This window comes from Bos indicus x Bos taurus, chromosome 26, assembly GCF_003369695.1.
Source record: "Bos indicus x Bos taurus breed Angus x Brahman F1 hybrid chromosome 26, Bos_hybrid_MaternalHap_v2.0, whole genome shotgun sequence".
NCBI classification, from domain to species: domain Eukaryota; kingdom Metazoa; phylum Chordata; class Mammalia; order Artiodactyla; family Bovidae; genus Bos; species Bos indicus x Bos taurus.
In genome coordinates, this window is record NC_040101.1 from 36,550,597 (window position 1) to 36,572,048 (window position 21,452).

General features: G+C 44.3%; 1 protein-coding gene and 1 long non-coding RNA gene across 6 annotated transcripts in view; one reads left to right on the forward strand and one right to left on the reverse strand.

Annotated features, from left to right (window-relative positions):
* MYOF (myoferlin) overlaps positions 1-21,452 on the forward strand; it is a 178,747-nt gene that overhangs the window by 50,710 nt on the left and 106,585 nt on the right. For all 5 annotated transcript variants that reach the window (XM_027529445.1, XM_027529440.1, XM_027529441.1 and 2 more), the window contains exons 4-5: positions 1,145-1,253; positions 4,049-4,136. In XM_027529445.1, the coding sequence (XP_027385246.1) occupies positions 1,145-1,253; positions 4,049-4,136 (197 nt within the window). The remainder of the gene's footprint in view (positions 1-1,144; positions 1,254-4,048; positions 4,137-21,452) is intronic.
* On the reverse strand, positions 4,642-9,469 carry LOC113884655. Its single transcript, XR_003508956.1, has 2 exons — positions 6,087-9,469; positions 4,642-5,538 (listed from the first exon to the last, which is right to left on the reverse strand). It is a non-coding gene; the product is annotated as an uncharacterized LOC113884655 (long non-coding RNA).

A 21,452-nucleotide genomic window follows, 5' to 3' on the forward strand; every position in this document is an offset into this window, starting at 1 on the left:
CACCCCCATGTTTGTAGCAGTATTATTTACAATAGCCAAGATATGGAAGCAACCTAAGTGTTCATCAGCCGATGAATGACTAAAGAAGATGTGGCGCGCACACACACACACACACACACACACTCAATGGAATGTTAACCATGAAAGAGAATGCAATTTTGTCATTTGCACAACATGGACAGACCTAGAGGGTATTATGCTTAGTGAGTGAAAAAAGTCAGAGAGAAAAAGGCAAATATACTGTATGTTATCACTAACGAATGAATAAAACTAATGAATGAATATAACAAAAAAATACAAGAGGTGGATGGCTAAGTGGTAGAGGCTGAATATAGTCCCTTGGGTCTTGGAAGAGAGATAAGTACACACATCCAACTTTTGAATGATGCTCCATAGCATTTGGTTAACAAGCTCCCCCGTCAGTAAACTAGCAACCTATTTACACTTCAAGAAGGTCAACTTGGGATGTTTTTTACAGTAGGCAGTTTTTTGTTGTTGTTGTTTTTTGTTTTAAATTAATTTATTTTAATTGGAGGCTAGTTTCTTTACAATATTGTGGTGGTTTTCTCCATACATCAACATGAATCAGCCACGGGTGTACAGGTGTCCCCCCATCCTGAAACCTCCACCCACCTCCCTCCCCATCCGATTCCTCTGGGTTGTCCCAGAGTACCAGCTTTGAGTGCCCTGCTTCATGCATCGAACTTGCACTGGTCATCTATTTTACATATGGTAATATACATGTTTTAATGCTATTTTCTCATATCGTCCCACCCTCGAGTAGGCAATGTTTTATGAGTTCTTTGAAATTTCCATTGCAGAAGAATGCCTAAATTTTGTCCTATTTTTCTCTCTCCCTGGATTCTTCAGGGCTTTGTCTCTCACCCATTGATTTCATTTGTGACTTGAAATTTCACAGGCATCATAGTGTGATTCTTGAAATGACTGCTTGTTATGGAGAAGTAATAGCTAATATGTGATTGCTGTCAAAATATCCTGCTAAGGAGAGCACAAAATGGCCCACGTTTCATTATGAGTGATTTTTAATGATGACATATGAACAGTAAGAGAATTGGGAGGTCCAATGAATAAATGGAAATACGCCTCTTATGTAGTTTACTTTGTGCTTTCTCTTTCCCTGCAGGTTAATTGGCACGGCCACCATAGCCCTGAAGGACCTGATGGGTGACCAGAGCAGATCACTGCCCTACAAACTGGTCTCCCTGCTAAACGAAAGGGGACAAGAGACTGGGGTGAGCATTTCCCTCTTGTTGAATGGCTTTGGAGTGAGATGGTTAAGCACAAAGATTCATTAAGATAAGTGTGACATTATAATTAGCTCACTACACACACAAACACACATATACAAACCTATTGTTTTTGAGGTAAATAGGTGTATTTGCAAATGATATGGCCTCATCCTATACTCTTACTGACAATACTGCAGGTTAGATAAACTTGATTTTCTGTGGCAGAATCCTATAGCTCGAGTGGGACCCTCGCTTGGTACAGCTCTGTGCGTATTCACTTAGGTGTTAACATTTGTGTGGTGAGTGTAGCTCGTGTGTCAGACACACTTTGAAACATTCTGTAGAAGGTAATTCATTAATATTAGACCAGAATATCAAGATGTTCATATCATGATTTTTATACTTGTATTGGCAGCTGAATGTTTTCTGATCACAGCCTCTCTAAATAAGTATACACTGATATTGTCTGATATGAGACCAGCAGAGAGAGAGAGACTTTCTGAAATGTGCTATAAAAAATTTGACTCAAGTATCACAACTCTCAGATTAAAAAAAAAAAAAAGTGTACTTATTTATATTTTGGTTGTGCTGTATCTTCACTGCTATGCGGGCTATTCTGTAGTTTGGCACACAGGCTTCTCATTGCAGTGGCTTCTCTTCTTGCTGAGCTCAGGCTCTAGGGTGCCCAGGCTTCAGTACTTGCAACACATGGGCTCAGTAGTTGTGTTTCTCAGACTCTAAAGCACAGGCTTCGTAGTTGTGGCTCATGGGTTTAGTTGCTCTGCAGCACGTGGGGTCTTCCTGGGCCAGGGATCAAACTCATGTCTCCTGCATTGGCAGGTGGACTCTTTGCTACTGAGCCACCAGTTAAATCAGATTTCTAAGATTGCTAACAAGCACTCATAAAGCTTGCCTTGTTAACCTCTGATGCCTTCATTTTCCGAACAATTTATTTTGGGTGGGAGTCTGGGCAAATGGGAGAAAGTTTAAAGTAAAAGAGGCCCTCCCTGTAGGCAAGAATACGTTAATGCCCATTAGGAACGTCGGTTTTGCTAGTCTAGTCTCCAAAACGTATAGGTTTGCTTTTAATCATAAAACGTGGATTCAGAATGTCAGCTCTCATCTATCTACCCAAAACCTGACTGTCAGAAATGATACTAAGGGAAGATGTAACAAGGCAGTGATGTTTCTGGGTATTTTTCTTCTCTTTAAAGCAGAGAAGGCAAGTGTATGTAGAACCCTGAAATGGCAGAACTGTGGTGATTGAATGGAGTAAGGAAGTGTAAGGTCCTGGCCCCCTGGTATCATCTCACCCCTATTAGGGGGCCTTCAGCACCTCTGAGAATCCTGAGGTTATTGGGAAACCATTGATGGTCAAGCCATTCATGGACTCTTCTAGGGTTTGAAGGTTGAATTCTTGGATTAAGTTTGGCAGTTGAGCTCCTCATTGCATTCAGTTTTCCTATTGTTCACTTGTAGCCATGAGACACTGTTCTTCCAATTCTGTATTTGCCAAGAGACTGCTGCCAGAGACATCATTTGCTTTCCTGTTCAGTGTCTCCCAGGTTATAGTTCCTAAGTTGGCAAAGAATGTGCTGATCCATGTGGGAATATTCACTGATGACTAGACAGGTGGGAAAAAGCAGGGCAATACATAATGAATGTGTGTGTGTTAGAGTTTACCAGGTGTAGCAAAAGTAGCAGCAAATGAAAGCGTGGGAGATGCGCATTTAAATTTGAATTTCAGATAAACAATGAGTCATTTTGTAGGATAGGTATGTCCCCAGTTTTATGTCCTATATTTTATCTGATAACCTGGGTAGAGTGTGAGTGTGCCCCATTCTTATTTTCAAAGGACATCTTTTATTCTGAGATTTATCCATCCTCATTCTTGCTGTTGAGATCCTTTATTTTGTGAAATGCTTATACCAGTAGATGGTAGTTGTGGGCATGCGTTTGACAAAATAAAATTAGTGACCCAATGTTGAGTCCCATTAGCAAACTCTTTTGAAATTTTATCAGTTCACTAAATATGAAAGTATAGGAAACTCTGCACTAAAATAATGCTCCACATGAGAAATTTAACTCAGATTTTTTAAATGGACATAATTTTATTTCCTATAATGAGTTTAGTATGTTTCTTCCTTTCTGATAATGAAAGTTTATGTAACATTTTCTGTTCTTCTACTTCCCTTGGCTTCTAGCCAACTTGGGGTCATATTTAATGCAAGAGGAGTGGTACTTATGTTCAGTTTCATATTTTGCCTATTTGTTTCCTCTTTCATCAGACTTGTTTCCCCTTTTTGAACCCCATTTTATGAATCACATTATTCTATTACTTTTTGTTAGCCACATAAAAATCTTTTTGGAAAGAAGTGTAAAAATTAATTTTAGCAACTAGCAAAGATGTCAGTGAGTGAACAAAAACCTTAATCACTTAGAATGAGCCTCTGGGACTGTCATTCTGTGATTGGAGGCCATCTACAGCCTAGGAAGGAGGCTCGTGACAAGTTCTTGCTTGCTTGTCATAGCTTTCCTCCGGTTTATGAGGCTGCCCCTTAGCAATAATACACTTGGCAGCCTGTACTGGTACCTGCTTTTGCAAGTGTTTCCAGTTCACCTGGGCTCGTGTTTGGGAAGACAAGGAGGGTGTGTCACCCTTCTCTCTCTCTTCTCACTTTCCCATCCCCCTGCTCACTCCTTTGAAAACTGTTACTGCTGCTGAATTGATTTGTGTTGTGTCTGAAGCATTTTGATGCCCTGCACTGATTCTATCTGCAATGAATTTTTCTACCCAGGCCACAATTGACCTGGTGATTGGCTATCATCCACCTTCAGCTCCACATCCAAATGACCCCGGTGGGACCAGCATGCCAGGCACGGGAGGTAAGCTGACTCTCCTGAAGGCCCAGCCTATGCCTTTAGTAGGGGAATCTACTAAAGGGACACAAGGACTCACCAGGAAAGCTTTCTTGTCACTAGACACTATGGGCTTCCCTGGTGGTTCAGTCAGTAAAGAATCTGCCTGCAATGCAGGAGACCCAGGTTCCATCTCTGGGTTGGGAAGATCCCCTGGAGAAGGGAATTACTACCCAAACCAGTATTCTTGCCTGGAGAATTCCATAGACAGAGGAGGCTGGTGGGCTACTTTCCATGGAGTCGCAAAGAGCTGGACATGAGTGAGCGACTAACATTTTCACTATTCACTTTCAGAATCTCTAAACTTCCCTGCCTAGCTAGACAGGGCCCCGGGAGGCAGGTGGAGCTGCCCTGAACTGGGACATTACAAGAGTCTACCAAATACCCTTTAAAGGAGAAGAGACTGAGACAGTTCCTTGCTGTTCCTGAAATTCAGCCTCTGTCCATGGGTGCTAGATTAAAGAGTTTTGGATCAAGTAGAAAGAAATAGCTTTATTGTTTTGCCAGGCGAAAGGGTCACAGCTGGCTAATGCCTCAAGACTGTGTGTCTCACCCTGGAGGAAGTAGTGAGGAGTCACAGTGTTCAAGGAGAGGGGTGTGATCAGCTCGTGGACATTCTTCTGATTGGTTGGTGGTGAGGTAATTGGGAGTCAGCATCATCCACCTTCTGGTTCCAACCGGTCTGGGGTCTATGTGCTTGTGGGCAGCATACAGTGAGCTTCTTCCTCCTGGTTGGGGTTCCAGTATCTGCAAAACAGCTCAAAGGACGTGGCTCAGAATATTATCTATATAGTCCTTGAAGAACTAAAGGTGTTTGACTTTGCTTCATAGCTAAAGTATTATTATTTTGTCTGGCTTTACTGTTCCTTCTGCATGTTCTCACTTCTCTGATGAAATTTGTTCTTTGACTAAAGCTGTTATACAGACAAAAGGCAGGACATGAGTGGGGGGTCTATTCTGGAAAGCCTCCTAGGTTCCTGCTTGGGTACCTGACTGAGCAGCCTCATGAGACCACCCAGCACACAGACTCCAGCAGGACGTCCCAGGCAAGGCTTTGCTTAGGGTTTGTAGCTTGCACCCTGGACGATGTCAGCTGGTTGTGAGTCTCAGGAGTGGTCTCTCCCTTCACATGTCTGCACCTCCTAAATGTGCCATCACCAGGCTGTGCGCTCAGTCTCCTGTCTCACGGGTTGAAGCCCCTCTCTCCCCCTTGGCCACAACCCCTTCCCACCTCCCAACAGCCCCCCTCTCTTTTAACCAAGTGCTTCTGGCTGCACAACCCCCCTTGTGCTCCTTGTTCTTGGACATGGGCTGTGGGTCATTCAGGGTGCTGCTCTGGATGGGGTTGGGTCTCAGGGTAAATTTGGGGCTGCAGGTGGATGGACATCTATAAGACAGTCAGGCCTTTCACACAGCGGAGTCCGACCTCCTCCTGATATCTTTCCAGGGTGATACGATGCTTCATGTCTCTCTGTGCCTTCTTCTGCCTGAAGGTGTGTCACCCCAGCCTTGCCGTGCACCCCAGGAAGGGAGGGCCCACTCACCCCGCCACGCTCACTGCCACCTGGGCACTCTCCTTCCTGGGGGGGGGGGGTGCCGTGACCCTGGTTCCTTCCAGTCTTGGTTCCCAGGACCTACCTTCTCTGCATTTCTCAGAACTCAGTGCTTTGACCACCTAACGGGTTTTCTCAGCACCTGCAGCAGCACCTCCTTTCCTGTCTCGTAGTGTCTGTCCCCTTCCTGTGTGACTTTCTGTCTGCCTCAGTCTCATCCCAGCCATTGCCCCCACTCACCCACCCTGCAGATGGCTGACTATTATGGTTTGGACCTAATTATTGACCCGGAAGTTGTGTGTTCAGCATTAGTTACCTGGCTCCTTCCTCCTCAGAGATAGTTATGACTGACATAGCCCCTTACCTCTTATAAGGACACCAACACACCAGCAATGCACTCTGCCTTCACCCTCTTCCCAGTGGCACCTCAGGCACGCTGCTTGGTCCTCTAACTCTCTCGGCCTCACAAGGGCCTGGCAATGGCTCAGGAACATCTGTGGCCCCTTTGCTGTCACAGCAGTGATGACAGATGCACCACAGAGGAAAGTGGGGTCCTGAGCAGCACTCCATGAGGGGATGGACCGAGTGGTCCAACCCTATCCTTCCCGCCGCCTCCGCCGATGCCTACAGTCATCAGCATTTGCTCTGGCCTGGGAAGGACAGTGGGTACTTTTTGGCCCAAAAAATGCACCCTCAACTGGTGGGCTGTCTGCTGGAGCCACTGAATTGGGAGAACCAGGGTGCCTTTTCTTACCCTGATATTTTCCCTAAGCCACTCCCTGTTTCCTGTTTCTTAGTTTCCTAAGGCTGCTGTAATAAGGTAATAAGAAACTAGTGGCTCGACCAATGGAAATGTGTTCTCTCTAGTTCTGGAGCCTAGATGTCTGGAGTCAAAGTGTCCAATGCTTGGTTCCCTCTAAGGACTGTTCCGTGTTTCTGTCCCAGCTTCTGGGGGTTGCTGCCAGTTCTTGGTGTCCCGTGGCTTGTAGACGCATCACTCCCGTCCCCACCTCTGTCATCACATCATGTTCTCCCTGGTGTCTCAGTCTCACATGGTGCTCTCTGCATCTCCGTGTCCAAATTTCTCATCTTATTTGGACACCAGGCATTGGATTCAGTCCACCCTAATCCAGTGTGATCTCCGGTTAACTTGATTATGCCTGCAAGACCCTATTCCAAACAAGGTCACATTCTGAGGTTACAGATGGACATGACTTTTGAGAGGACACTATTCAACCCTGTATAGTGAAAGTGAAAGTCGCTCAGTCGAGTCTGACTCTTTGCAGACTCCTCTGTTGGTGGAATTCTCCAGGCAAGAATAAAGAAGCAGAGCCAGTATTTAGTGGAGCCATAATATTGGAGTGAAGCCACTCCCTTCTCCAGATCTTCCCAACCCAGGGATTGAACCTGGGTCTCCCTCATTGCAAGTAGATTCTTCACTGTCTGAGCCACCAGGGAAGCCCTTGTATACTGGTAGATAAAAGGCAGTTTCATTGTCTTTATTCCATTTCAAGAGCCAGGATAAAGGGCCCTTTTGTGATACCCTTTCAGCTGGGCCTTTAGGGGGGGGGGGGGGGGAAATAGCTCTGAGGTTCATTCAAGTAGAAAGCATAAACTTATAGTTTATAGTGAACTAGCACCACACAGATTCTTAGTATTGAATATTTATGGAGTAAAGAAATTGGTTGTTGGGTATTCTGATTCGTTGCTTGGTGCTGCAGTGCTGAGGGTGGTGAATTCTTTAAGATACAGCTCCTGCTCTCCAGGAACTTTCAGCCAGGTTTGGAGACAAGACTTTTCCTGAAGGTATAACATTATGGATAACAGCAAGGTTTTGGAGTCAGACCGGCCTCCACAGGCTGGATTCTGTGTCTGTTGTTAGTTAGCCATGTGACCTTGGTTAAGTCATTAGCCTTTCTGAATCTCTGTTTTCTTTTACTGTAAGGTGAGGAACATAGTAGGACATCGTCTGGAAAGATTAAATAAGATAATGCATAGAAAGCACTCAGCCCAGTGCCTGTCCTAGAGTAAGTCCTACATGAATGTGGTCTTTATTTGTACAAAAAATAATTCTGGATGACTTGTAGTCATGAGCTCAGTTGAGTGCCTCAGTCTTTATGAACATTCAAATTGTTTCTTCTAAAAAGGAGAGCTATTAGAAAAGAATGATCTGAGTCACGCTGAGATGACTAAGTGCTTTCTTGTTAAATATCAGGAAAAAAAAAACAACGGATTGTGTCTTAGTGGACCAGGAAGATTTTGAGAATAAGCAGTTTACCAAGCTGTTGGGAGTACAGGCAGAGGTCCCATCTCCTGAGACAGACCCTTGTGAGCCCAAGCTCAGAAAACATGCCATTTCCCTGGAGCAAAGGCTGCTTCCTTAGCAATGAGAAAAGCATCAACTCTTGAACTTTTAAACTCACTGGGGAGAAAACCCTTGCATCCAGACTCCCTTTGCCCGAGGCTCCTTCTCCTCGTGGGTTGTCTGGGTAGCACGGAGCTCCAGCAATGCTTATGGATTGAGTCTCCCATCCTCTTAGGAAGCTGACTCCCAGCAGGTTCTGTGGCGGGTGGCCAAGATCTGCTTCATAAATTCTTTTTAATATCTGATACTGCTGGATGAAGATAGGAAATGAGCCAGAACTTGGGTTCTGTTTATTTGAATTTCAAACAAAGAATGTTGATGAGCTGTGTACACAGGACAATTGTGTGTTAAAGTGTGAAATGACAGAGTGAAATTTCTCTATTCAAAAAATGAACAGGTTTCTTTGATCCGGAAGTACTGCCTTTGTTCTACAAGAGTAACCTTCACCATGACTGGGTTAAGGGTAGCATTCTGAATATTGATTTCATAATCTGGCTAAAAGAAACTTTTGTTCAACACTTAAAAAACTCTGAATGTTCTAGATTATCTGGATGTGTTAAGATAAAACTCTTTTTGTCTTAATATGACAATTCAACTAAGCAAGGATATCTTTGAGTCCTTAGTACAACTCAATGCTAGGGAAGACCCTAGGAACAAAAAACCAACAGCTTACAGTCTTGGAGGAAATAGGACTGAGAAACGTGAGACAGAGAAATGACAGCAGGGCAACCGTACCTCCTGCCATCACAGACTTTAACATACAGACGATCAGGCCCAGAAATTGGTTTTTCCACTTCCCTTAAATTTTTTTTTAAGTTTTTTTTTTTTTTTTATGTGGACCACTTTTAAAGTCTTTAATCTGTTACACTATTGTTTCTGTTTTATGTCTTGCTTTTGGACCATGAGACTTTGGGGATCTTAGCTCTCTGATTAGAGATCAGCACCATCTGCATTCAAAGGCAAAGTCTTAACTACTGCACTGGCCCGCCAGGAAAGTCCCATCACTTCCCTTAAATTGACTCTTTAAAAAATGTTACAATTTTATATAAAAGTAATGAGTCTACTCCCTCTAATTTAAATACATCTTTTCAAAGTTTAAAATGTGACTTTGTTGGGGGTGTTTTTTTAGTTCAAAAGCAGTATCTGCTTATAAAATTATAAACACAGGGAATATAAGACATAAGAACATACAGACCTCTCACAGTGCCACCCTCCTGTGGTAACCACTGTCGACCACTACTGATGTTGATTTTTAAGGTTACCATCCACATAGTGGTTGGAAATATTAAGGATAGAACACAGAAGTGCAGACGTTCAGAAAAATTCAGCTCTGCAAATTGAAGAAACTAATTATGACCATAGATTATGGGAATGAAACAATCTGGAGGCTCTTTTTTTTTTTTTCTTAAATACTTTTTAAGAGCAATGTTCAGATCAGATCAGATCAGTCGCTCAGTCGTGTCTGACTCTTTGCGACCCCATGAATCACAACACGCCAGGCCTCCCTGTCCATCACCAACTCCCGGAGTTCACTGAGACTCACGTCCATTGAGTCACTGATGCCATCCAGCCATCTCATCCTCTGTCGTCCCCTTCTCCTCCTGCCCCCAATCCCTCCCAGCATCAGAGTCTTTTCCAATGAGTCAACTCTTCGCATGAGGTGGCCAAAGTACTGGAGTTTCAGCTTTAGCATCATTCCTTCCAAAGAAATCCCAGGGCTGATCTCCTTCAGAATGGACTGGTTGGATCTCCTTGCAGTCCAAGGGACTCTCAAGAGTCTTCTCCAACACCACAGTTCAAAAGCATCAGTTCTTCGGCGCTCAGCCTTCTTCACAGTCCAACTCTCACATCCATATATGACCACAGGAAAAACCATAGCCTTGGCTAAACAAACCTTTGTTGGCAAAGTAATGTCTCTGTTTTTGAATATGCTATCTAGGTTGGTCATAACTTTCCTTCCAAGGAGTAAGCGTCTTTTAATTTCATGGCTGCAGTCACCATCTGCAGTGATCTTGGAGCCCAAAAAAATAAAGTCTGACACTGTTTCCCCATCTATTTGCCATGAAGTGATGGGACCGGATGCCATGATCTTTGTTTTCTTAATGTTGAGCTTTAAGCCAACTTTTTCACTCTCCTCTTTCACTTTCATCAAGAGTCTTTTAAGTTCCTCTTCACTTTCTACCATAAGGGTGGTATCATCTGCATATCTAAGGTTATTGATATTTCTCATGGCAATCTTAATTCCAGCTTGTGCTTCTTCCAGCCCAGCGTTTCTCATGATGTACTCTGCATATAAGTTAAATAAACAGGGTGACAGTATACAACCCTGACGTACTCCTTTTCCTATTTGGAACCAGTCTGTTGTTCCATGTCCAGTTCTAACTGTTGCTTCCTGATCTGCATACAAATTTCTCAAGAGGCAGGTCAGGTGGTCTGGTATTCCCATCTCTTTCAGAATTTTCCACAGTTTATTGTGATCCACACAGTCAAAGGCTTTGGCATAGTCAATAAAGCAGAAATAGATGTTTTTCTGGAACTCTCTTGCTTTTTCCACGATCCAGCGGATGTTGGCAATTTGATCTCTGGTTCCTCTGCCTTTTCTAAAACCAGCTTGAACATCAGGAAGTTCACGGTTCACATATTGCAGAAGCCTGGCTTGGAGAATTTTGAGCATTACTTTACTAGTGTGTGAGATGAGTGCAATTGTGTGGTAGTTTGAGCATTCTTTGGCATTGCCTTTCTTTGGGATTGGAATGAAAACGGACCTTTTCCAGTCCTGTGGCCACTGCTGAGTTTTCCAAATTTGCTGGCATATTAAGTGCAGCACTTTCGCAGCATCATCTTTCAGAGCAATGTTAGTTTACCACAAAATTGAGCAAACTATACAGAGATTTCCCATATACCCTCTGCCCCTGCCTATGCATGGCTTTCCCTACTATAAACGTCACTCAGCAGAATGTACTTTTTTTTAATTTACAAAGGATGAACCGTCATTGACATATCATAATCATCCAAAGTCCATAGTTTACCTTAGAGCTCACATTTGGTGTTGTACATTCTAAGGTTTGGACAAACGTATAATGATATATATCTGTCGTTATAGTATCATGCAGAATATTTTAATTGCCCTAAAAATCTTCTGTGCTTTGCATATTCATCTTCTCCCCAGCCACACCCCCTAACCTTTGGAAACCACTGGTGTTTTCATTGTCTCCATAGTTTTGCCTTTTCCAGAATATTATAGAGTTGGAATCAGTCACAGTATACAGTATACAGTCTTTTCCGATTGGTTTCTTTCACTCAGTAATGTGCATTTAAGCTTCCTCTATGTCTTTTCTTGACTTGGTAGCTCTTTTTTTTTATTTCTGAATAATACTCTATTGTCTGGATTTACCATAATTTATTTACCCATTCACCTACTGAAGGACATCTTGGTTGCTTCCAAGTTGCAAGGCAGTTATAAGTAAAGCTGCTATAAATATCCGTGTGCAGATTTTTGTGTGGACATAAGTTTTCAACTCCTTTGGATAAATACCAAGGGGCATGATTGCTGGATGATAGGGTAAGGTATCGGAGAAGGCAATGGCACCCCATTCCAGTACTTCTGCCTGGAAAATCCCATGGACAGAGGAGTCTGGTGAGCTGCAGTCCATGGGGTCGCAAAGAGTTGGACACGACTGAGCGACTTCACTTTCACTTTTCACTTTCATGCATTGGAGAAGGAAATGGCAACCCACTCCAGTGTTCTTGCCTAGAGAATCCCAGGGATGGGGGAGCCTGGTGGGCTGCCGTCTATGGGGTTGCACAGAGTCGGACACGACTGAAGCGACTTAGCAGCAGCAGCAGGGTAAGGTGTGCGTAGTTTGTAAGAAACCATCAAACTGCCATCCAAAGTGGCTGTACCAGTTTACATTCTCACCAGCAATTGAGGAGAGTTCCTGTTGCTCCGTATTCTTATCAACATTTGGTATTGTCAGTGTTTTGGATTTTGACCATTCTAATATCTGTGTAGTGGTATCTCATTGTGTTAATTTGCATTTCTCTGATGACGTAAGATGTAGAACATCTTTTCATATGCTTATTTGCTAACTGTGTGTCTTCTTTGATGAGGTTTCTGTTAAGATCTTTGGCCTGTTTTTAAACCAGGTTGTTTATTTTGTGATTGTCAAGTTTTAAGAGTTTTTTGTATATTTTGGGTAACAGTCCTTTATCACGTGTATCTTTTGTAAATGTTTCCTCACCATCTTGGCTTGTCTTCTAATTATCTGGATATTGTATTTCGCAGAACAGAAGTTTTCAATATTAATGAAGCCTAGCTTATCAATGACGGCTTTCATGGATCAGATCTTTGGTGTTGTATCTAAAGGGTTCGTTTTTTTTTTAATTGATTTGGCTACACTGGGTCTTAGTTGTGACATGTGGGATCTTCGATGAATTGCTGCATGTGGGATCATTAGTTGTGGCATGCAAACTCTTAGTTGCACATGTGGGATTTAGTTCCCCAATCAGGGATTGAATCCTGGCTCCCTGCAGTGGGAGCACAGAATCTTAGCCACTGGACAATCAGGGAATTCTTTAAGAGGTTCATTTTTAAGGAAGGCTTCCTTGAAGCTCTTAATGTCAAAATGACAAAGGCTGCATACCCTGGGGCCTTGGTGACTTAACTGAACATGAATGGTGTCAAAAAGTCCACTTTTCTTTGCTTGCCTCTTGAGACTGTTCCTATGACAGAGGGGTGGGCTGACTCAGACCACAAGCTTGACATTCTGAAAGTTTGTTATTTTGCTGACTTGGTTTGCCAGATGTCATTTAGTTTGACTGGAACCTACATTCCCATGGCCAGAATAAACTATTTTTAAAATCTCACATCTATTTTTGAAGAACAATCTGTTTAAAGTGTATATCCTTTGGTTCTAGAAATGCAAAAAAAAAAAAGTAGCTAGACTTGGCTGCTTCAAATTCATTCCATTCCATGGATGCCAAAGTCATTTTGCTTGAAGTTAAATTTAGTCCAGTTCAGAAAACACTTACTGACACCTGTCTGTGGAGCATACAGAAGAGAGAAAGGAATTATTTGCCACCAAGGAGCTTGTGTTTCAGTACAGAGGTAAGATATAAACATAATTGTAGATCAGAGCTAAATATAATAAATTCCTCAAGGGAAGACTAAGCTAATTATTACATGGGAAACAATTTCTTAGAGAAAATACTTTTGGGGCTATATTTCAACTGTGTATCTTTATTACTTAGTACAGCACTTGGAAAACCATAATTGTTCAATAAATGCTCAGTTGATTGAGTGAATGAATGAATGAGTGAATGGTGGATGAGCAATAGATATGGTTTAAATTTTTGTTCAAGAAGGGCATTTTGGCGAACACCAGAGTATAGGCCAAAGTGACTGATACATCCAGAGAGTAATAAAAGGGAAGCATGTTCCTGAGGTCTAGGAGTACCAGACCGAGGATAGTTTTTTTTCAATGGAATATTTATTTTAAATTAAAGATTTTTTTTTGGCGGTGCTGGGTCTTTGTTGCTGCTTGGGTTTTTCTCTAGTTGTGGCAAGTGGGGGCTACTTGCTAGCTGTGGTGTGCAGGCTTCTCACTGTAGCGGCTTCTCTTGTTGCGGAGCACAGGCTCTAGGGCAAGTGGACTCAGTGGCTGCAACTCCCAGACTCTGTAGAGCTCAGGCTTAGTCGGTGTGGTACATGGTCTTAGCTGCTCCGTGGCATGAGGGATCTTCCTGGACCAGGGAGGTGAATTCTTTACCGCTTCACATTGGCCGGCGGATTCTTTACCACTGAGCCACCAGGGAAGCCCCCAGACTGAGGATTAATAGACCTTGAGGATCCATGGAAAATGTTCTGGACAAGGGACTGTTGTTCAGAGCTGCCCTGAAACATGACCAATGTGTTAGAACATCAACTGTAGGTACTCTTTCTATGATTGGGTCTCTAATTGGCTTTATCCAGCAAATTGATGGTATTAGACTATTTCTCCCACTGAGGATATTTAGGAAAATCAAAGTGATCATAATACACAGATGGTTCTTAAATTTTAGACACAGTAAAATCATCAGGGGAAATCTTTAAATGTACAGATTTCCAGCACCTAGCTTCAGAGACTGATCTGAAGTGCAATCCCTCCAGTCTGTATGGTTAACAGGAACTTCCAGGAGATCCTGATGAAGGCTGATGTTGTTTTTGTTTTTTAAATATTATTCATTTCAGTAATTTATTTGGCAGCCCCGTTTCTTAGTTGTGTCCCTCTGGATCTTCAGTCTTCCTTGTGTCTTGCAGGATCTTCAGTTGGCAGCCTATGAACTCTTAGTTGCAGTATGTGGGATCTAGTTCCCTGAAAAGGGATTGAATCCAGGCCCCCTGCATTGGGAGTATGGAGTCTTAGCCACTGGATCACCAGGGAAGCCCCTGAAGGCCAGTTTTGGAGTTCATGTTGAGAAGCCCTAGAGTTGAGCATTTTAATCTGGTTAATGTTATCTTGTCCAGACTCAGAGCTCTTGGGCAGCATTTCCTAGATGGGCTCACGGTGTCCATCGATCAAAGGCAGATGCTGCCAGACTTTCCCTGCAAGCCCATGTTTGTATCGCTGTTCATTTACAGACCTTTCTATGGTACCTTTGCTTTGGTCAATGTATTGGAAATATTCCATAAGATTCTTAGGGCCCATATAGTGTGATTTACCCCAAAAACCAGAGTAGAGAGAATGAATTGCTCATGCTTGAATGCAGACATTTATTCCAGCATGTTAGAAACCCAGCAAAGTTATTATTCAACATTCCAGATAAATCAGCATGTCATCTCCAAAATATTTTCATGCTTATAAATTTACTCTCTCCTGTTCTGCTTCATACTTTTTAACTTGCACTGATTGTATCATACCAACTCTTGGTCCTGATTTTGCCATGACCTTTGGCCCAGGGTAATTAAATTCTGCCGTAACCAGTACCACCATTTAACAAGACCTTGTCATGAGAAGCATAGTTAGTATCACAGGCAGAGATTGACATTCTAGGACTCTGGAAAAACAAGGTTGCTGTGTTTAGGAACAGGAAATAGTAAATATTGACCAAAAAAAAAATTCATATAGAAAGAAGTCTCCATCAAGGAATGAAAGAAGATTAGCTGGGATGGTGACCCAAGAAGTGCATAGGTGGAAAAGATGAGAGGCATGGGAAGTGTTTGGATAAAGGTGCTTGCTGGTCAGGATGGTCCTGGTCACCCTGATTGCCTGTTTTCTCTGTGAAATAAGAAGTAAGATCATTAGTTGATGGTGAGGAGGACAGAGCATTGGACACTTTCAAGGTAAAAGTAGGTGGGAGTTCAAAAGGGTAGAGGGATTTGACCGTCTTGGCCAATCAATGGCCATCTCAAACCAAGATTTAGGACAACTTGGAGGTAGATGCCTTGGTATGATACCTGGTCAATCCTGTGAGTCCGCTGAAGGTTTGAGATCATGAAATTAAAGTGACACTAGTCAGACACAGCTGAGCGACTTCACTTTCACTTTTCACTTTCATGCACTGGAGAAGGAAACGGCACCCCACTCCAGTGTTCTTGCCTGGAGAATCCCAGGGACGGCGGAGCCTGGTGGGCTGCCGTCTATGGGGTTGCACAGAGTCGGACATGACTGAAGTGACTTAGCAGTAGCAGTCAGTAAGGTGTGTGTCCAAGTTCAGTTATCTTTGTGAATGAGTGTAGTCAGTGGAGAGTCAAATGAACCAGGTGAATACGATCAAGGGAGGGATTGAGGGGCACCTAGAGGCGTAGTTGCCGTGTTAGATCCCATAACCTGAGGGGTTGGGAGAAAAGCAAGGACATGAAGGAAGTGGGAGCGGGGACACGATGTGATCCATAGCTTGTGGCAGCATGTGTGGCTGCAGACTATGGACTGGAGTGCCAGAAGGACCAAACTGGAAAGATCTGAAAGATGGCCAGTGTAGTGGGTCGAACAGTGTCCCCCGCTCCCCACTTCCAGTCTACACAGAACCTCAGAATGTGAACTATTTGGGAACAGGGTCTTTCCAGAATGTAATCTGTTAAAATGAAGTCATCCTTAAATAGACCGGACCCGAAGGTCAATGACTGGTGTCCTGTGAGAAAAGGTGAGGACCCATGGATATGTGGGGGAGGAGGCAGAGATTAGAGTGATGCAGCCATGAGCCAAGGAACAGGCCAGGAGCCACCAACTAGTAAGAGGCAGGGAAGGATTTTTCTCTAAAGGCTTCTGAGGGAGCATGGCCCTGCCAACACCTTGGTTTTAGAATCTTGGGATTTGGGTCTCTCAGAATAAATTTCGGTTGTTTTAAGCCACTCAGTTTGTGCTGCTGCTGCTACTGATGCTAAGTCACTTCAGTTGTGTCCAACTCTGTGCGACCCCATAGATGGCAGCCCACCAGGCTCCCCCATCCCTGGGATTCTCCAGGCAAGAATACTGGAGTGGGTTGCCATTTCCTTCTCCAGTGCATGAAAGTGAAAAGTGAAGTCGCTCAGTTGTGTCTGACTCCTAACAACCCCATGGACTGCAGCCCACCAGGCTCCTCCCTCCATGGGATTTTCCAGGCACAGTTTGTGCTACTTGGTTACAACAGTCCTAGGAATAAATTACCACCAGCAACTTCCTATTCAGTCAGCAGTTCCTGGTTTACTGTTGCTCCCTGTGGTTATGAAACACTCATACTTTGTAGATCCTCTTAGCCGTTCTTCAGCTTACGCCTGGGTCTCAGTACAGAGCATGCCAGCACAGCGGCTCAAGTTGGGTAGTGAAACAGCTTGTGCTGTGTGAAGTTTGGCAGTGCCCTAAGGGCCCTGGTCCTTCTTTGGAACACTTAGGGTGTCAGCATTGTTTAATCTTGTGCAGCTTCCCCCCACATAAAGGGGTGATTTCCTGCCCAAATAAACTTTCTCCTGCTACTCGGAGATGCAGGTGGTAGGGATCACTTGGTGCAGTTTCCTGCTGATCCTTCCTTTCAACCTAAAGTCTGACTAGCAGAAGGTGTTTGCAGAATAAACTGGTTCTTTGTCTCCTGCAGGCTCTTTCTGGAGCATCCATCAAGAGGTTAGTGATTAGGGCTTGTTCAGAGCCCAGCACTGCAAAGGGCTATGATTTACCACTTCCTCTGCCATAAACAATGGAAACAGTGACAGACTTCATTTTCTTGGGCTCCAAAATCACTGCAGACAGTGACCACAACCATGAAATTAAGATGTTTGCTCTTTGGAAGAAAAGCTATGGCAAACCGAGACAGCATATTAAAAAGCAGAGACATCATTTTGCCTACAAAAGTTCATATAGTCAAAACTACGGTTTTTCCAGTAGTCATGTGCAGATGTAAGAGTTGGACCATAAAGAAGGCTGAGCACTGAAGAACTGATGCTTTCAAACTGTAGTGCTGGAGAAGACTCTTGAGCATCCCTTGGACTGCAAGATCAAACCAGTCAATCCTAAAAGAAATCAACCCTGACTATTCATTGGAAGGACTGAAGCTAAAGCTCTAATACTTTGGCCCCCTGATGAGAAGAGCTGACTCATTGGAAAAGACTCTGATGCTGGGAAAGATTGGGGGCAGGAGAAGAAGGTTGGATGGCATTATCAACTCAGTGGACATGAGTTTGAGCAAATTCTGGGAGATAGTGAAGGACAGGGAAACCTGGCGTGCTGCAGTCCATGGGGTCCCAAAGAGTTGGACATGACTGAGCGACCGAACAACAGCAACAACAACTGCCATGAATAACCACCAACCCCACATGGAACAGTCCACAGCAGGGAGGAAATCCTTTTTGGGCCGAGAATGGCCCAAGGACATTCATCTTAGTTGTGTGTGCACAGTCCTGTCTGACTCTTTGGGACCCCATGGACTAGAGCCCACCAGGCTGCTCTGTCCATGGGATTTTTCCCAGGAAGAATACTGGAGTAGGTTGCCATTTCCTCGTCCAGGGGTTCTTCACAACCCAGGGGTTAACCCCACATTTCCCATGTCTTCTGCATTGGCAGGTGGATACTTTACCACCAAGCCACCGGGGAAGCCCTTGTCTTAGATGGAGGAAACCTAAAGCATGTGGCCCAGCTATTGCCCAGTCTGAAACAGGTTTGTACAAGGGGAGCCTGACCCTCTGGGCTTCCCTAAGGCTGGAGCCGGGTTTGAGAGGGGCAACCCCTAACCACAGTGTGCTCTTGCCTGAGCTCCGAGTGGGAACTTTGCCAGACTGCTGGAGAACAATACCAGAAAGCTGGAGTAAGGGTCAGGATGTCCTCATTCCACATTCATCAAGCCCCTGCTGTGGACAAGGAGGGAGTGTGTCCAGCACGGGGCAGGTACAAAGAAGAGAAGGGCAAGCCCCCTGCTTCTGAATAGTGGATGGTAGTAGGAGGCCCACAGTCCAACAGATGCAAGATCACGTGGTGAGGACAGGATAGAACTATGTGTGCTAGCAGGAGAAGGGATTCTTTCCATCCGGTGCGGATGGGTGGGACAGACTAAGACTGTTTCATCTGGAACTTGAGGGAGGTGAGGAGCCCACCTGGTGGAGAACAGTAGGAAGGGCATCCTGAGAACTTGCATCCAGGCAGCAGGCAAGCCCTTCTTTTGATGCTTCTTTAAGAACAGAGAAGAAGAAAATCTAGGAAATTTACTTTATTTCTTTTGGCTGTGCTATGCAATGGAGAAGGCAATGGCAACCCACTCCAGTACTCTTGCCTGGGAAATCCTATGGACAGAGGAGCCTGGTAGGCTAGTCCATGGGGTCGTGAAGAGTTGGACCCGACTGAGCGAATTCACTTTCACTGTTTACTTTCCTGCACTGGAGAAGGAAATGGCAACCCACTCTAGTATTCTTGCCTGGAGAATCCCAGGGACGGGGGAGCCTGGTGGGCTGCCGTCTATGGGGTCGCAGGGTCGGACACGACTGAAGCGACTTAGCAGCAGCAGCAGCAGCAGCACTATGCAAACTGCGAGATCATAGTTCCCTGATCAGGGATCAAACCCATGTACCCTGTATTGGGAACACAGAGTCTTAACTGCTAGACTGCCAGGGAAGTCCCAAACCTAGGAAATTTAGACTGGAGAATGACGAATAGTGTGGAAACTTAAAAGCGCCTTTAAGGAGAAGGAGGAAAAAAAGAGGGTTGGAGATTTCATTGTGTGAATTAACAGTGCTGAAACTGGATAGATCAAAGGAAATGTCAAACAATTAAGCAGGTAGCAAGCCCTGCAGGCCTAGAGGAAGAGCATTCCAGGAAGGAGAACAGCAGTTGCAAATTCTTTGGATTGGGAGGAAATGGAATTTGCTTGAGGAAAAAGCAAGGCCAGTGTTTCAAAATGCTGGGAAGAGATCATCATCAAGGGTTTTGCTTCTCTCTTAGAACTGAGTTAGCTCGAGTCAGTTTCTGTGCCTGCAAGTAAAAGATAGTTAATAGCGAGTTGCGTTCTTTCAGGAGTTCTGTTTTTCTATTGATAACCTCTGTGTTTTTTGAGGCAATGTCACTTTGTTTTGTTAACAGGTACGTTGATTATCTGTTAAGATTACTGTTTTGTTATTGCCCTTTGTGAGTTTCCTTGTCTGTTTTGCTTGTTCTTTCAGATAAAATTTACTGTTTTATTAATGTTGCCAAAAATTGTAAGTAAAATTAGCAATTATAGAAATAAAATGTTTTTTAGAAAAAAAAAGAATAGGGAAGAAGAGACCCAGATTATTGTGTAGAGGGCTGCTGCTGCTAAGTCATTTCAGTCGTGTCCGACTCTGTGCAACCCCATAGACGGCAGCCCACCAGGCTCCCCCGTCCCTGGGATTCTCCAGGCAAGAACACTGGAGTAGGTTGCCATGTCCTTCTCCAATGCATGAAAGTGAAAAGTGAAAGTGAAGTCATGCAGTCGTGTCCGACTCCTAGCGACCCCATGGACCGCAGCCTACCAGACTCCTCCATCCGTGGGATTTTCCAGGCAAGAGTACTGGAGTGGCAGAGGTAGCCATTCTTCACCTGTGGCTTCTCTGGGGTTTCCTGGTGTCCTGACAAAGATATTGAGGAACCAGGAAGAGAGCATTGCCTTTACTAGATCCAGTCATAAACCAGTGAGGGAGAACGCGGATGTGGTCTTGGTTTTAGCTCAGTTCTTAATAATGTAACAAGTTGTTTCTGCTTTCTGGACCTCAGTTTTTCTACCTATAAAACAGGGTGAGGGGCAGGTTGGATTTAAGATCTTTTTTTGAAAAAAAAAAAAATAAATTTTATCTTTATGCTCTTGATTTTTCTATTTCTTTTATATAGCTATTTTTGACTGCGCTGGGTCTTTGTTGCTGTGTGAGCTTTCTCTAGTTGCAGTGTTGTAGCCACGCGTTCCGGGAAACAAACTCACTCAGAAGGACAATGCAGATAGTGGAGTGCAGTTTATTACACCGGCGGGCCCAAGGCAGAGTCTCCTCTTAGCCAAGGACCCCCGACCAGTTTTTGTGAAAACTTTATATACCCTAAGTGTACGTGCCCAAACCCACCTCCCCAGATTCCCTGAAACTAGTCTGAACAGTGGAAAAGAAAGATACAATCAAAGTTAACCCGTGATTCATATGCCTTAAGCCCAGGTAGCTAACAGTGGACAATTATCAATAGGCCTGTGGTCATACCCCAGTAAGCATAATAGAATGTATGATTCTATTTGGTTACACAGATAATTAGGGTATTCTTTTAGGGATGGAGAGTCTAGGTACGAGCCCTGGGGCTTTTCCAGGGGCCTGGTTTTCCAGTTGGTATGTCATTTCCATAGATACTGAGCGTATAGCTCAAAGGCCACAGCCCCGCCCTAAATGGAGTCCTGCTTTCAAGATAGAGCTTGTTCTGTTTCCTCCTTCAGCAGCAAGCAGAGGCCACTCAAGTTGTGGTGGATGGGTTTCTTATTGCGGTGACTTCTCTTGTTGCAGAGTACGGGCTTTAGGGCACAGGCTGAGTAGTTGCAGCGTATGGTCTTAGTTGCTCCGTGGGATGTGGAATCTTCCTGAGCCAGGGATTGAACCCGTGTCCCCTGCTTTGGCAGGTAGATTCTTAACTGCTGAACCACCAGCGAAGTCTCTGGATCAAAGGTCTTTAAGGTCCATTCTTGTCAAAATTCTGTGAGTTTGTGACTTCTTGGAAGACTGAGGTGTGGCTCCAGAGAATGTTGGGTCAAAGAAGCAGAGAGCAGAGGAACAGAGCGGGAAGGCACGCGCGATGAACTGGAGACGGGGTTGGGGAGGGTGCGGCCTCGGAAGACCCTGCAAAGTGCCAGGAGGAGAGCTTCTCACTTCACAGAAGTCTGTGTGATCCCAGTGTCCAAAGCCATGGAAGGTGAAGCACGAGCATTCGGGAAGGGTCCTGAGCT